An 18,329-nucleotide genomic window follows, 5' to 3' on the forward strand; every position below is an offset into this window, starting at 1 on the left:
CATCTTAGATTTTGTCTAGAATTTACTATACACCATCAACTATAAAGTATATTGTATGCTTGTTATTTTTAGTGAATGTGTGCTCAGTTTTTATCAGTATTTCTCTCTAGTTTTTAGAACAACTGAATTCACAGGGGCCAAAACTCTTATAATATAACTGTACTTCTATGTTTGTTTGATAGATAGTAGCAAAGCTTCATTATATTTTGTGTTATATTAATGGCAAATTTGATAAAATAAACCAAAAATGTTTTGACTAAAGTTGCAATGCTTAATTCTTTGATTCTAAGTAAAATTCTTTATTCAATTGTTAACTTAACACAAATTAATATTTCTTAAATATTAACAAATTGTATAAATTTCTTTGTATTGAATTGAGTTGTATATATTGAACAAAAAATATTTTGATGTTTTCTTGTGAATTACAAATTGTATTTCAACAAATCATTTTGTTGAAGAAAAGATCTCTACTTTGAGTTAAGAAAACAAATTTGAATTGGCTGTTGAACTTTTGAAAATATGAATTAAAATATTCCAAACCAAAATGATACATTATAACATGTAGATAAAATTTATATTGTCAAAGTATAGAATAAAAGAATTATATTCAATATGTGCTACATTTGCTTTGTATAATAACTGCAATTTCGACTGGGTTTGAGAGCTTTGTCTTTATAAATTTATTTATCTGGGTATGCCAGTTATTTTACAGTCAATTTGCATGAATGTGTAATCTGTATTTTGTACAAGTATATGTCATGATCATTTGAAAGTAAAAAATTTCAATATTCATCAATGTCAAATATTTGTTTTTCTTTCCATTTGTATTTCAAATGGCAGAACCTTCTCTAGGAAAGTCCATTAATTGAAAAAAAAAAAACTTTGGCTTTAGCTGGAAGATTTCAGATCAATTTGATCTTCAGTAAATTGATATTTATATCATCCTTTTGAAGAATTGATATAATGAATGTCAGAAAAAGTTGCTGTTACACGCCATGTTCATTCTTATGCCAACCTGAACTTGTTCTAAGCCAGTTTTTCTTGGCCTTGCAACGCAGTATGGACATTTTTTGGGAGTGACAGGGATATATGCTTTCTTATCTTGGCAGTAGGACACAAAGTGGTCCCCTGACCAACTACATTATTTCCTGGTCTCACTGGTCATCAGACCGATTGAGCAAATGGTGGTTCTGATACAAATATCCTGAGAAGGTGACAAAACTATGTACCACATTATCTACAAATATTAGATTTCAACAACTCCCCTTTCCTTTAAGAAGATGTTTTCCTGAGAATATTTTCTGATGAACTTACAAGATATGGACTAAAATACTCTTCACATGCAAAAAATGTTTCTGAGGAAAAAATAGTTGTTTAAAAAAAGGGATCTCTCCTTAAAAACATTCATTCTTTGTGTCTTGTATGACAAATGAGATAAAAAAAAAACTAGTGGAGACTTTCCTCAGAGCCTACAGAAAAAATTTTCTCTTCAAGTTTTACGTCTTCCTTTTCTGCACTGGGCTAATGAAGACAAGTAACACCAGCCCGGCCTCATACCTGCATCACTGAGGGGGAAACCCGGTAAAAAAAATCCAGAGGTATTATTTTTGACCTAAGGCAGTTGGATTGAGAGAGATTAGGGAAGAACAACCAGTCACTATTAAACAGAAATCACTAGCAGAAAGTATTAGATAAATACACAAAATGTTTACACTATATATAGGTAATCAGACAGGGAAAAAAGCTAACTTTAATCATTTAGTACTGAAGTACAATTAATTTTCCAGATTATCAAATTAACATTACCACCCAAGCTCATTTTGAATTTATATAACACACAAAGATGGATGTTTTATGAAAAATGAACAACATATCAATAGCTGAGATTTTACTTGCTCTTTTAACTTCATGCCAAGGTTTTATCTGTTTATTGGTGACAACCAACTCAAGTTCCCATTGTTTATGATCAGAATTGAGATTCAGTAAACACGCCAGACACGTCAATACGTCGATGCTACCTTACAAACCGAAATTGCATAAAATGCTAAAATTAAGTGAAACTGCAGGAACCACAGAGTCACAGACGTCTGTTTTAAAATTGGAACGGTGCAAATTGATGTCCCCAATACCCATAACAAATTTAGAAAACCTCTTCACAATCTCTTTTTTTTTTAATTTAATCATAATTTTGATTCTCTGCAGTTCTATATTGATATAGGCCTATATAGTTGACAAATATTTTTATTCATTCTTGTTGGCAAGTCTTCATAAGATCGAGAAATGTGGGAATCAAGGGCACTCTCTTAACCTCTTAATGGTTGTTACATAAAAATTTGAATTAGACATATTAAAAAAATGAAATTTGGAATGAAACTTTCATCGTGATTTGAGTAAAACCCATTTAGTTATTATAGGATTGAAGGCATTGAAGTGAATCTGCAGGTGTTCGTTTTTTCATTGGCTAATAACTATGACGTAAATATAAATATTTATTACTTTATAGCTACGAATAAACATTATGGAACTACAAGAAAGTCCGATTTTGTGTATTTTTCAGTTTTGCTGAATTTCGATGTTTACTAGTATTTTAGGCACGTGTCCAGAGTAGCAAACTACTTCACTATTCATTTCTGCTTAAGACTCAATGGTTTTAGGTTAATCGTTTCAAGAGCGACCTGTTAATCCCGACTAATTTTATCACTTCCGGTGAAGATAAAAATAAACAATCTGTAATGAAATTGGTCGAAATTTGATTGGATTGAAAATATCTATTAGTATTTTCAGATACGCAGATCAGCATTTGAAGATTTTGTCTATTCCAGTTATTGGTAAGTTGAGGCATTTTTAGAAGATTTAGAGAAACATATATTATCAATATTTGGGCAAATTTCACTATTCCTCTTCCTCATTGACATTAGCTTACTTTCAATTTCAATCATGTACTATAGTGTAGGATATATGCGTTGGTGAGAACATCTATCTATTTACAGTTCCATGGTCAGAAAGTTTCTCAATTCAATTTAAGAATTACACTATTATGTATTGTATGCAATGCACACCATGGACTGTCAGAGGCTTAACAAAGATTGACACAAAACCTTGTGAACTTAGTCAACCGAGTGGGAAGGTTTGTTTCTAAAAAATTGTAGGGATGTTAAATTGTTACAGTGGTAAGGGTAAGGGGGCCAGCTTGATGGGTGGATCAGCTTGTAAAACATTCTGTAACTTCTAGACCTTTGTTGTAAAAATACAATCTAAATGAGCTTGTCATATATTTGTGACTTTTATTGATTTGATTTTATATTCAGTTATTCTAGTATATATATTGATTGCTTTTTATCTAGACTATATCATTTATTGGTAGAATTAAAACTGTTGCGTAAATAAAGACTGAAGTAAGAAGATAAAATGGAGATATTACATGTCCATCAGTTATTGTATAGTATAACTTGTTTGGTTTCATTAGTATTAGGTAAGTTCTCATTCTTCTATGCCTTCCTGTAAGTTAAATACTGTACCTTTTTAGTCACCTTAATGTCGCATTACATAAGATTTCTCCTTTCAACATACAGTGATCGTGTATTGAGCAGACAAAAATGTGTTCACATGTGACTAAACATCATCCAGATGCAGAAGAAAATAAAGCAGGAGTTCCATTTTGGATTGTATGTATGACAGCAATAAGCCTTCAATAATCTACTAATCTTAAAATTGACATATTAAACCTAGATTCCCAGTAAGAATATTAATATTATAGGTGGATATCATCAAGATCGTGTATTATTGTCAGATATTAATGTATTAACATTAAAACATGGTTATAATACAAATTCTAGAAGATCAGCCCCTGTACCACAGGTTGGGTTATATTTATAACTTTGTCATCAGTTTAAATTAGAAAAAAATATGGTCTTTTGATATTCTAGGCTATTTTGGGATTGCCTTGAAGTCCCTTAATGAGATTGACCTTGAATCTTATCAGTGATTGAACTCCCATTTTATATACTTTGAAATGCTTAGAGCAAAGGTTCACATCATCATGGCTGGTTTACTTTTACATTATAAGCAATTGATTAGTTAAGAATTGATATTTTGAATATGTTCTTATCAATCTGTTTTAGTTAAGATAATAATAGAAATTGAATATTTGTAGTTAAAATGTGTTGGTGGAACAGCTGGTTGTAATAAGTTTATACCACAAGTTGTACAATGTTATAATAGAGGATCAGATGGTATTGATGTACAGGTATAGTTCATAGTTTTTGTTAAAAATTTCTTTGGTTCCTGCAATTCAACTAAAACTAAGTGTTTGTTGATGTCACTCATCACGAAATATGCTCATATCACATAATGCCTTTGTGATTAGTTATCATTAAAAACTTAGTTTTAGGTTAATTGCAGGAACCACTGATGCCTGATTGAAAATCGAAACGGTGCAAATTGAAGCACAGTTTAGAATAGCAAAAGTGTTCATTGTTTAGTGGACAAAATGTGTAAGTGTAAGTTTGTCAGAAATAATTTTGATTTTAAAACTGAACAGTATTCTGTGTATTATAGTGGGAATGTAAAACTGATATGGATAATGCCTATAGATTTGGTGAAGTAGAAGTAACATGTGAAGGTTATGATTATCCTGAAGATATGTATGTTTTAAAAGGATCTTGTGGGGTAATTATACTATTCAAATAATATTGTCAGATCAAAAATAAATTTTCACATATACAGACCTTGTAATTGTATTTTATATGATAGAAGTATTGTTTTTATTAGGCTTAAACTACATCATACAACAAGAAAGGGGATTATTTATTCATAGAAACAGATTACAAGAAGCTATATCAAAAAAATCAATCTAAAAACAATCAATATAAAACAAGCCAGAATATTATTATGGGATTTTTATCTGGATTTCTTACTTTGTATCTATGACACTAAAAATTCTTATTCTTATTCTTATACAATGAATTGAAATAAAAAGGCCCTTTAGAGTAGAATCTTTGTCAGCTTTGGACAAAATTTGAGAAAATACGCGCAACTTCATCACATTGTAAAATAATTGCAGAAGACACCAAAAATAAAGCAAATTGAAACATATCTAGACCAGCATTTTGATTTACAATTGTTATTTCATTTCAGTTGGAATATAAACTAGATTTAACAAAAGAAGGATATAACCAGGAAAGAGGTCATTCAAATCAGTATTCTAGTCACTATGATAATAAACATTACGACTCTCATGATTATTATGGGTATGTATTCCTCATTCTAACTGACTGAAATATTATAAATGATATTAAAATGCAAGAAAGATTCCTGATGGCCTGTCTTGTAACTTAATAAAAACATTTTATATTTGTTTCTTTTTAAGCCAAAAAAAAAAAAGACTCAAAGACAAAGAACTTTTCACTTATTGGGCTTCTCTTAACTGCCTAGTTTTGAATCTATGAAAAAGTGACTGCAACAGATGTACTCTTTTTACTGCTATGCTAATATTTCCTTGTAAATACTACTTTGGCTTTTTTTTATGGTGAAGAATTATTATATGTAATACAACTTTGGCTTTTCTTTATGATGAAGAATTATTAAATGTAATCAAACTTTTTTTTTTAAATCCAGGAGTAAAAGAAAATCGAAATCTGGATTTGGTGATATCATTATGCTAGGTGTTGTAGGTTTAATAATATATGGCATTTATAAGTCATGTATTTCAACTGGTCATCAAACTAATCAACAGAGCTCTACAGGATATCCTAATAATCAACAAGGTCACTCGCAAGGCCCACCACCACCTGGATTTAGATCTGAGTATATGCCTGGCAGTGGTAAGTTTAGAGCTCATTGGCTGGTAGAACACACACCAATTTAAATTATAAATTATAGAAATATTACACAGTCGAAGAAGCAAACCATTCTTAGTTTTCAAAACAGGAGCGCATTTCAATCGTATAATTCATAAAAAATATTGCACTGTTGGTTTATGGATAGCTCTTAATATGTTAGTTTAATTATTTCATTTCAGATTATTGTTCAGGTTCATCATATACAACAAATGGAATGGGAGGATCAGGATTAGGTGGTAATACAGGTACTGGTGGTGGATTCTGGACAGGAGCTGCTACTGGTGGCTTACTAGGTTATTTATTTGGAGGACGAAACAATGGATATAACAACGGATATGGACAAAGATCATGGTTTGGAAACACAGGATATGGTAATACAGGTTCATGGTTTGGAAACAGAGGATATGGAAGCACCGGTTCATCTTGGTTTGGATCTGGGCATAGAAGTACTGGGTCTTCTGGCTTCAGTTCAATGTCATCTGGTAGTACAGGTACCAGATCAGCATCTGGATTTGGTGGAACTAAACGCAGATAAAGTGTTAAACATTTGTATTCATACTTTGTTTGTACCAATCATCAAACACCTGTCATCTCTGGGATGTGCCTTTTCTTCTGGAGAGATATTTGTGTACCTCAGGGTCAGAAGCAAAACGTTACCTGTCTACTTTATTGTGGGGGTGTAAAAACTATGAAACCTAGAATGTATAGTTATGTTCCGAATCTGACCAGATTGTGCTTCATTTTTTGGTTGTTTGATATTTCATATTTTAATGGCGTTTTTTTAATCCCCAAGTCATTTAATTTTCTTTTTTTCTCCCAAGTAACATTATTTTTCTTTTTTTTGCTTTGAAAATCAAGAATATGCCATTTAATCATTTAATCTTTGTTAATTGTTATGTTATTTCATCATTTAATGGGTTTTATAATAAAATTCTCTACATTAACCTAGTGTAGGTGAGCTCAATTTTATTCAATTATGATGGATGTTGTGGTTTGTCATAGGCTTAATACAATCAAGACCATCCAAACTTGCATTTTAAAAGCAATGACATAAAAACCCTTTGGAAAATTTTGCTGTAAGATCTCATAAATAATTTGCATCCTATTACTTCAACATTGCAATGTTCTCAAGCCATGAACAATAAATTGTTGTTTGGAAAGAAAGTTATCCATCAACCACAAACGAATTTGATTTTATTCTATTTTTAAGAAAACGTAAATAACAGAACAAAATAATATTTCAAACTGTACACATGATTACGACAAATTCATAAACTTCAATTTCACTTTAAAATATTTGGCGATTCACTTTTTTATAATTAAAATATCCATTACACCACACAGAATATATCAAGTTGAGTTAACTTCTCAAGTTAGACCTATCTCTGAAATCAGATAGTCAATCTGTAGCTGTCAAATTAAAACCAGTCATAATATTTATATACTATAAATTAGAGTTAACAAATATAAAATACTATAAATAGATTCTTCTTAAATCTGAAGATGAGGTGATAGTGTTGCATTGTGGGCACAATTTTTTAGCTCCCTGAAAAATAAACGAAATTACTTATTACTAAATTCCATCTAAAATATAATTCTTACAGCAAAATTCCAATTTGTTCCAACGTTATTCCATCCAAGGGGAAAGTGCAGTGACTGATCACAGCAGTTGGATTGAGACCAATTTAACACTTACCAAAGTTTGAAGCCAACAAGATTCACAATGAACATGCCAACATTGTATAGAGGCTAAAGGTTCTTTATAAACATCCTGAAAGAAAATTATACAATAAATTTAAACTTAAAGTTTAAACTCAACATTTTAATACCAAAACAGTTTTAAAAAGTGGTCATATTATTAATGCTATCTATCAATTGTTTTAATTTCACTGCTTAATGCCCAGGTGGGTATGAAATTATCTTTTAAGAACTTACCATACAAATGAGACATTTTTGTTTATTTTTCTGTTGATCTTCTTTATCTTTTAATTTGGCTTTTAGCGCATCAATTAATTCTTGAGAGGAACTGTAAGGACTGGAAGATAAAGTATTAATTCACATTTATACCAGTCACTGGATCTATATCAAAACTGAACTCACAGGACAAACAGGGTAAAATTTAGGTGGCTTGTTGTATTTCATGCTTTTACAAAGTAATTTTCTGGCAATGTTTAAAGCTTGATAGACCTGTATGATATATAAATAAAATCTATATACTTACCTATCAGTATTACTAATATAACTATTACTAGTTGTTTGTGATATACTATTGGATGGTCCTGGATCATAACTCATAGAACTATTTCTATAAAAATTTAAACAGTTTTACATAATTGAGCAACATTGTAAATATATTATGGTATGTATCATTATCAAATAGTGACATTTAGTGTTGACAAACAATTTGTTGAAAACAATTATAAACACATATCACACCTCAATATCATTTTTTTAAGGGAAATATTTGTATATAAACTTACCCTAAAACTGCACCCCTCAGCGCCAACCTTTCCTGATTCTCATTTGGTTCATCAGATTTTAAAGGAACTATATCAGCCTCACTATATCTGGATATGGTTAAGAAATATTTGATCAACTCGATAATCAGTAAAAAGTTTGGAGTTACTTCCCATGAATCAAATCTGATGCATGTAAATCAACAATCCACTGTAGGACTTCAAGTGCCAATTTCACAACATCAAAATTTTTACATGTATTGAAACATCAGGAATCCATATATGAAATATTTTTTCTGATAATTACACCAAAAAACATCATTTATTTATGGAGGATGTTTGTTCTACCATTCATTTATCATGCATGTAATTCTTATATTTGGATAATGCAGAAATTCATATATAGATATTCAGCAACTAAACATATTGATAAAGGATACTGAGGAGTTCCATATTCTTCTGAATCATCGACATCCACATTTAAATCTACGTCTTCTTCTTGTGATATTCTACGACAATTACTGGTTAGAAACCCTGACTCTATAATATCAGTATACAGTATTCAACATGTTGTCTAAAAAAGTAATCTCTTCAAATCAAACGAAGAAATGTCAAGCTATTACAAACTTCGACACAGTTTGAAATTGTGAAGACGATGAATCAGTTGCCGTTACAATTCTAAGTTGAGTTCACAAAATCTTATATTTGAGACATTAATATGGAAATGAAAATTTCACTTACAAATATCTAAATATAACCCTGAGCTTTATAATACTTACTAGCAAATCCACCTTCTAATAAAGAAGTAGCTCTGATTCGTGTTTGACCAGCCCATGTATATTCTTCATATTGTTCTCCATCTCCTTCAACATCTACTGGTTCATCTTCTAGATCACCACGCTATAAATAAAGCTAGATTTTAATATCTTGATAGGAAGCAAGCAGGCCAAGTGAGTGACCTTTCACTTAAAGAGAAATAGTATTAAACTCTTTGGAAGATGTAGAAAGACAACTCAATTTCTTTGCAACAGTACAGATTAACATATACAGAACCATGGTGCACTGAATTAAGACTTACTCTTTTAAGACAAAGTTCAACATGAGAATTTAATTCTTCAGATGTTCCTGTTAATTTTTCATTACAAATAGGACAGGATGTTTCTTTAACTCCATCTTCACCTGGTCTTTTCTTTCTGTTTCTACTTCGGGCTGAAATTACACAATTTATATATATGTATATATTTGCTTTATTTTGCACCTGTACCTTATCATAATAATCCTTTTTACGCACTATCTAAGATTAATATTACGTTTTAAAAATATAACATTATTCTTAATCCAAAAAATGTCAACTTATCCCTAAATCCAGTGTTTTACGGATTTCTAAAATTCCTAACATTACATAAATGATTGTATGTTTTATTGTATTATGTATCATCTATACTACGTGTATCATATAGCTATACCACACAGCAAGTGACAAGTATACAACTCTATTACATGTTATTAATGACACACCATAAATACAACCCAGATACATTACATTGATATAATACATGACAATATCTTCACCTTCTACATTACATTCTACAACTCGTCAACATGTAAACTAATACAATATAGTGTACAACTTAATCTAACAAACCATATTTCACATTGTTATCTTAATTTCATTTAATTATTTGTCAGGATGCAAGTAATTAATTTCAACATCAGATTTAATGGTAAAATAAATTAATCAACTATTTTTACTTACAACTTAAACGTGCTTGTCTGTTACATCTGATACGTAAATATGTCTGAAAAATATCACACGTCATTATTCATTAAATTGAAATGCAAATTACGCAACAAATCTCAATTACAACAATACATGATAGTAACATGACTGTCTATCTGATACAGATCTTGTTGTTTTGATACATATTATTTCACCAGCTATTTGTAATCTGATTAAATAAGCCATTGCTAGAACATATATATAGCATACAAAGTTCTACCATTTGATCCTAACTTCATTCAAATTGCATTTGTTGTAAAATATAATAGGCTATATAGACCATACTCAATATCTTGACTGTAAAAATTGTAAAGTCATGTAAAAAGTAAATTGTATACCTCAAATCTAGCCTGTGATATAACTTCGGGTGATGGTGAATCTTTACCTTTCCGACAACCAGATGGGGACGACAGGTTCTGAAAATAACAAATAAATATGTACATCCTATGAATTTGTATGTGTTGTACAAACTCTTTGGATCTAGTATCTCTTGTTTCCTTACTACATTGTATTTCAAAAAAATTATTGTTTTATCACAAATTGCAACTTCAAAAAATTCAGAAAATTTGTTGTTTTCAATTGTAAATTACTTGATCATTATTACACAAAATCTGAAAACAACAATTTGAATGATGAGATAATGACTTCTTCATTAATTAAGATTGTTATTTATACGTCCAACGCTTGATTAAATATCATAATAATAGGTATATTATAATATTATAAATAGTGGATTAAGATAGATTAAAACAAGTAAAATAATAGCAGGGTGGGATAGTTATTTAATCTAATGAAGAGGTGTAGCTAGCTGTCTAAAGAAAGATGGTTATGATAAAATATTTTCTACAATTACAAATTTCTCATAATGACAAGTAAAACTGAGAAATTTCACTTGTGATTAAATATATTACTATAATAAATGGTGATGTTTACCTTTCTACCTTGGGGTGTCGTGTCTCTGGATTTTCTTCCATATCTAAAATAAACAAACATGGTTCACAACATAAGGTTTCATAAAACATAGGCTTGCGGCAAGTCTCGCAAACGAATACGCCCACCAGCGGCTTGATAAAGAGCTAAATGTGAACTGTAAAACAAACTCTATATCGTAGCCTGTAGAGTGAGCACGAGCTAAAAAAGTTAAAAACGCGATATCAGAGTTTTATGCAATATTTCTCAAGAAAATCATCGGATCCTCACCAAATTCAATAGTGCACATCTTCATAATGATATTGACACACATACAAAAGATCAAAAGAATCTATAGAGAATTGTAGCCTGTAGAGTGAGCACGAGGTAAATGTGAACGGACCGACCGACAGACCGACAGGGGCAACCATAACATATACTTATGTGTGGGCGTATAAAAAAAAATAAAGGGATTGAAAAGAGATTTTCTAAATTTTATTTATACATGTATTGGGGACACTGATAGCATCAATTTTTACCATTCCAATTTTCAATCAAATGTAATTTCTGCAATTCCACTAAAAATGTGTTTCATGACAAGATAATTAGGATTTTAGCAATATCAGTGTCCCCAATATACATAGAAAACCTCTTTACAATCCTTTTAAGTGTGTCTATTCTTTACTAATTGATTCTTATTGTCAAATAAATAAGACCCCCAAAGTTTAGCATCAGACCATTGTCTTATCATCTTCAAAGTAAACTGATGAAAGAAAAAAGGATTTTCCTTTTGCGACAAACAAAATAAATAGGATTTGAATAAAAGAAATAAAAAGCCAGTGTTGATAAGGTTTAAATAAATTGTTTTGAAGAAAGTGTTCAAGTGTGAATTAAGGTGAGAGTTAAGTGATTTTATTTACGTTAATACGACATTTAATATGAATTTATAGAGCTAGTGAGATGTCCAAATCCTTAATTTACACTTCTATTACTTCTAATGTAGTGTGCCGTAATCTAATTTACACCATACAATGTTTCTAATGTGAAATAATTGGCCTTTCTAAACAACCTAGTGTTCTGTCAACCATTGCTGCAAACTTTGTTAAAGCCACTTTCAAATAGAAGATGAGTAGAATTGGGAGAGAATGTTGTGCCAGTATTTGACGGTTATTATGATAAAGTGAAGAATTAATCTTTAATTAACCAGTGATTTTAAAGTGAGTTAGAGTTTCCCTGGTGTAATAGTTATTATATTCCCTTCAATCTTCACCAGATTTCATATTATTAACACCAGCCTGAATAGAAAGATACGCACAATCTGATGACACAATCATGACTTGGGTGTAGAGATTATTAAATCACTTTATTGAATTATTATTTTAATCTACTTTCTTCAACTTGACTAACTCAACATTACTCATTCTAATTTCACTTTTATTTGACAATATCTCTCAACTTTGTTGGATTCCAATTCATTTCAGCATCTCATTTGTTTAAAGGATGATTTCCAAAACATCGCTATCAAAAAGGAGAACTTTGAACATTGTCAAAATTTGCTATGAATTTTTTTAACTTTTAAGTATAATATAAAGGTAAATTTTTTGTAAATTTTTACTTTAAAAGAAGAAATCATATCAATATAAGATGACAATAAAATATGATACAAATTTATACATTAAAAAATAGAATTGCATTCAAATCATCAAAAATACCATTCAAAAACATGCCTCAAATTTCCTTTAAAATTCAGATAACTAATAGTTTAAGATAAATATATAATATAATATCTGACAAGATTGTAAAAGTAGAAATAAAAGTGACAGATGTTAAGAAGTGATAAGAAGAGTTGAGTTGAGTTGAACAATTTAATAATCTACAATTCTTTTACAAATATCTCTTCATTTTACTGTCAATATCCTCACAACCCTTAACCAATTGAAAGCGTGAAGCTAATCAAGTCAGCTTGGTTGATCGTTAAATTACAATTAGTTACTGTTTTCTCCTACTTGTCAACTTGATCTCCAAGTCGGATAATTGTCAGGTAAACATTTCATACTCTTGGTTAATCATAAATTATTTACTTCACTTGCTACATTTAACAATTAATAATATCTTATCTTAGTCCCAACTCTACTTAGTACTTTTATACACTGATATTTGATATTAGAAAAACTTGCCAAGTAGTCATAAAACTTCATTCTTGTCTTTCAAAACTCATCGAAGAGAGCCAATAAATAAACTTGAAGAAGATCATAATTTGTAAGTTTTCTACAAACGGAGATGATTTCACACTTAAAGCTCTTGAATTCAACACGACTATTTTATTATTAAGATAAGACACAATAAACTTATAAATACAGTTGAAACTGATGGAGGTCGCCATCATAGAAAATACCATCAAAACATGCATATATAGCTATCATGACAGTCAAAGACATGACTGACACAATATGAAAATTTCCATCCTACATTCTTCATGATTGACTTAATGAAGAAAGACAATGCCATGCAGTAAATAATGTGGAAAATTTTGCCGCTGCATTTGCCTGATCAATCACGATTGAAATGCACATCCAGATTTTTCGAAACACAAAACGAAACAATCAGATCTACATTTCAATTCTGATTGTTAAACTACCAATTGATTATTCATGTGCACAGCCAGTATGACACAATGCCCCTGATTATTTTACATCCGAAAAATGTGACACCTCTTTACGTTCATTCCCCGTCTATACTGGAGTCATTGAACCATTATAAATTCAAATTTCAGAGAAAAAAACACAGCAAAAACAAAAAAGGAGATTGTTTGCCAGGTAAGGTACCAAATGTTTGAAATATCAGACATTACTGCATAGATTCCAATTATTCAGATGGGAAACAAACAATAATGTTGCAAATTGTAAATGAACGGATAAAAGTTAAAATATAAATACCTAGTAATTTTATCAATTTTTTCTAATTCAAGATGAAGATGACTTTCAACATCAGAATGACGTAATGTTAGACCACAAATAGGACAACATAGAGCTTGACCATCTAATATACTCTTCTTTCTTTGTTCTAAAATAAAAAAATTCATACTCTATTACAAATATTTAAGTCTTGCAATAGTTTATTCATGTATTCAGCAGAATGTCACTTTGGTGAACTGGGCCTAATTCTTAGTTTCTGACCCATGTGAAATAAGAGTTTATTATTATTACAGACAAATATTATACTAAATATAAACAGTCAACCTTTTTTGCAAGTTCTTAAAAGGACAGGTTTGCCATTTCCCTTTAACTCTGCTGTTTTGAATACAAAAATTCGTTGGTATTTAAATGGGGGATAAATTATAAAGTTAGATTATAATAATAAAAGATTTAAAATAAAAAAATTGTGTAGTATAGTCTGCTGTACAATATTTCAAGATGGCCGTGAAATAGAAATGTAGGTTTTAAACAGCAGACATAGATATAAAATATTGTTTGTACTTTATAGAGATTATATATCTAGCACACTGATCCTACAGACTGGAAACAATATAAACCAAAATCACAGATAGTAATGAAACCAAACCATACAACATAATATGGTCATCAATTCAACATTTATCAGAAAAAGAAAATCGGTAATATGCCACATTGACAAACATAGAAAGTGACGGGAATCAAAAGCTTAACAGGTTCTCTGTGTATTCATGAAAGGATTACTAGAAATTGTGTAGTTTAGGAAGTTATGACTGTCGAAAGAACTCATAAAACTCGTCATTTTTAGCAGCAATCATCTCAACTTGATCCCTAATGGTTGTTAGACATTTGACTTGTGTATTTGTGGTAGTCGTAAAGATATTACACCTCTAATCTACATCAATCTTGTATTCCTACACCAATCAAACAGGTTGATAACTAAACATCAACTTGTAAATGAGTTGCGTTAAGAAAAGACAGAAATCTGTAACTCTATGAACCCGGGGCAAATTACTGAATAAAATGCTCATATTAGCCAAACCAAGTACCATCAATCTGGTTTGACTGATACACTCCAATCAAACTCTGCCTTTGTCAAAATCAAATAGAAATGTGAAATATTATATCCTCCTGTGCAATATAATTTTGCGTTTTGCAAGATTGATGTATTTGTACAAGCTATATGAATTGAGTGGGTAGTTTTTATAGTTGGTGGTTTGTAACCAATTAATATCCTAAATTTCTTATGACCTGCCACATCTATTCAAATTTACAAATTATTTCCGAAGTCAACCAAAAAAATTTTTTTTTAATGTATTTTATTTTCATGAGTATCTATTATAGAAAGAAGTAATTTTCCCGCCTTCAGTAATTAAAATCAGCTCATGAAGTCATACTCAGCAAAATTATTACACATCCCTAGCAACACGTTCAAATACTAGGTCCAATCTATTGTCAATTGAAGTTCCTTTTAAAACTTTATTGCTTTATACTGAACAATAGACTGACAGATCAGGGAAACTACTAAAGTCAAAACTTATTTGTTATTCACAAAACATCTTTTGTTATCTGCTAAAGTGTGATTTAAACATGTATTGTTCCATTCAATGGCCGTTCACCAAAAATGGGTGGATTTACTTGAAGTGAAGAGCGAAGTCTTTTTTAATCGCTGATCGCACAAACATAGTGTTGAGTTGAATCATTAATCTTCATTATTTGACAACTTACTTGTCAATTTGTTCATTCTCAAGTTTACGTCTGTAAAGCGACAAGAAAATAGAGTTTTTGAAAAGTGATTTGAATAATCTGGTGTTAATTTTCTACATAAGAAGACAATGTGGTTTAGAAATATTCAGTAGACTTATATAGAAGGATTATATACATAAATAAGCTTATAAAATAACCAAAGACTTTTTACGAGTCACTTTATTAAGTGTTGTTGAAAGAATTTCTATAAAGTCTTCTACTTGGTTGAATTCAATGTAATGAATGAAGAAAGATATTAGATAGAGACCCATACTGTGTTTTACTTACACTGTCTTATTTTATTGTAAAGACTCATTAACATTTCAGCTACTTTACTAAATCATTCTTGATTACTTTATAATTTATCTTTTCTTGGATATAATACTTTACAATTTAATAAAGATCAACAATATACTATACAACATGCTGTAATATATATCTTATTACAAAATGGTAAACATAATCTCATTTCTATTACTATACTTTAATTCTTGTTCAAATGCTTTTATTTTCAATGTCAAAAGACAATCTGTGCCTATGAATAAAAACGTAACCTAAAGTGCCTATAGAGTCTCTTTTGAAAGATTTTTATCAATAATGTAACAATAGTGAAAATCAAACTGTTTTGTCAAAGCTATAGCCGAATGAATTTTATGAAATATTGATTGAACATAGATTATGGTATTTCTTCTATTGACATTGATGAAAAACCAATAGAAAGGGATGGCTCACAGCTCAAAGTTATTTTTATACAATACCCAAATGGCAACTTGAACATTCTACTGAATGGATTAGCAAAATTAGTCAAAATCTGAGAAGACAGATAAAATGAATAATTTCTTTATCTCATCTTACCATAATTGAATGAGGTTTCCACATCAAAAGGGAGAATGAGTAATCAAAATTTAAGACTGTAAATATTCAGATTACCTCCCTTTGTGAAAGACTGTTACTGTATTTGATATATCTTGTCCACTAGTGTCTGTTTTTTTTTAAATTCAAAGTTTTCTGCACTGACAAAATTACCTTCACATTGGAACAAAAACCCATATATAGTTGAACACTGAGAGAAAAGTTTCATCCAGTAAATAATATACACTGTTTGGATTACTCACTTGAGTGGTCTCTTATTACAGTTTTTTTTTAATAAAAGCAGTTTTGAGATGATGAATACCTAAAAACGAATAACAAACAAAACTTATCCATATCTAGAATTACACAGGATTCCTTCAGTGAAAAATTTTTTTTTTCTTACAAAAAGGAGGAGATAAGTGTGACTTTCATTGAAATATAATCAGGAAGTTGTTGATAATATACAGTTGTCATGATTTGGTAATAATTCAAAATGTCTTGTATGAAATAAATTATGTCATGTAAAAAATTACTCAACTACTAATAAATCTTGGAGGGAAAAATATCTTGTATTGTTTACAATACACAATAAGAAGGGGATATTAACATACTTTTCAATAAATGTGAAATCATTTATTTACAAATGTTAAGATATTATCTCTTGCTGCAATCAACCAAAATAGGTAAATTTGGGATCAAGCTGCAATCATAAAATGGCATTTGATTCAAGCTTTCAAATATATACAATAGATTCTTTCAACTGAGACTAATAAAAACAGACTCTACTATCATGAGTGTCTTTTGGTACTGGTATGTGCCTTTAAATGATCTTAAATCCCTCCATTACTGAATGGAATAAGTTTTTAAATATCAGTTAAGACTAGGTCAATTAAGGTGACACTATACAGACAGTTTCAACCAGTTGGCAATCTTGATAAGCACCAATAGCTGCACATTTTGACATCTCTGGCTCAGATGTTGTCAAAGTATTTGTGATGTGGATTTCTAAGACATGAATAATATTAATGGCCAAATCATGAGCTAAGCTTCACTTAATTACAAAATGTATGAAGTTGAATAAGGACTGTCAAATTTCTCTACTCTCGAGTCAAACATGTCAATAATAGAGAAAGATAAAACAAAATCAAATTATACAAGATGTCTTTGATTCTACTCATCGTTGGTTCCTAGTATTTCAATTTGCTGAAGGACAAAAGGACAGTTTATCCACAAGAAGAATCAGCAATATTATAGTGTTGACATTTGTTGTTTAAAAGAATGTGCCTTTTTAGATTCCTTTCTTTGCTTTTTAGTTATATTGGGTCAACTTATTGTTTCTTCTAAGAACAGAAGGGAGTCTAGGTGGCTCAGTGAATTAAACCCTTGCTCGCTGGCCCAAAGGCCAGGGTTCAATTGGCTGCATGGTTTGCAAGGAGCAGATCAGTAGGATGTAAAACTTCATTTCTAGGAAGAGAAAATACCTTAAACTGACACTCTGCTTGCATAGTATTATCAACAGGATGAATATGACCATTTAAACAGTTTTGGAATTAAAAAAATGAACAGGACGAATTTTTTTAGTTAAAACTTTTAGATAAGGTTTAGGACATTTTTCAAGATTTTGGTCTATAGTTTCCATTAATTTTAGACTTCGTACTTGACTTCTTGACACTGTTCCATGATTTTGCTTACCATACTTCAGTGGCACCAGTGAGGATATAGGAGAGATGGGAGAGGTATTTACCGTCTCAAAAAATAGTTGGTAATTTGTACCCCCACTTCATTTGGAGGTGTG

The 18,329-nt window shown here is 30.3% G+C and overlaps 2 protein-coding genes across 2 annotated transcripts; one reads left to right on the forward strand and one right to left on the reverse strand.

Moving 5' to 3' along the window:
* Positions 1-3,774: 3,774 nt before the first annotated feature.
* LOTGIDRAFT_128725 (hypothetical protein) lies at positions 3,775-4,689 on the forward strand (the record flags this gene model as incomplete). The annotated part of the gene is made up of 3 exons (XM_009064355.1): positions 3,775-3,858; positions 4,154-4,246; positions 4,558-4,689. Coding segments are annotated over 3 exons (309 nt in total), but the record flags the coding sequence as incomplete, so codon positions are not given.
* A 2,625-nt stretch (positions 4,690-7,314) lies between these two features.
* LOTGIDRAFT_128647 (hypothetical protein) lies at positions 7,315-10,116 on the reverse strand (the record flags this gene model as incomplete). Its single annotated transcript, XM_009064356.1, has 9 exons — positions 7,315-7,386; positions 7,537-7,611; positions 7,776-7,866; positions 8,062-8,145; positions 8,321-8,407; positions 8,737-8,836; positions 9,076-9,196; positions 9,375-9,505; positions 10,053-10,116. 9 exons carry the CDS (start codon positions 10,114-10,116, stop codon positions 7,315-7,317), a joined length of 825 nt encoding a protein of 274 aa, XP_009062604.1.
* Positions 10,117-18,329: the final 8,213 nt, after the last annotated feature.

The sequence above is a fragment of the Lottia gigantea genome, assembly GCF_000327385.1.
Source record: "Lottia gigantea unplaced genomic scaffold LOTGIsca_62, whole genome shotgun sequence".
Classification (NCBI taxonomy): domain Eukaryota; kingdom Metazoa; phylum Mollusca; class Gastropoda; family Lottiidae; genus Lottia; species Lottia gigantea.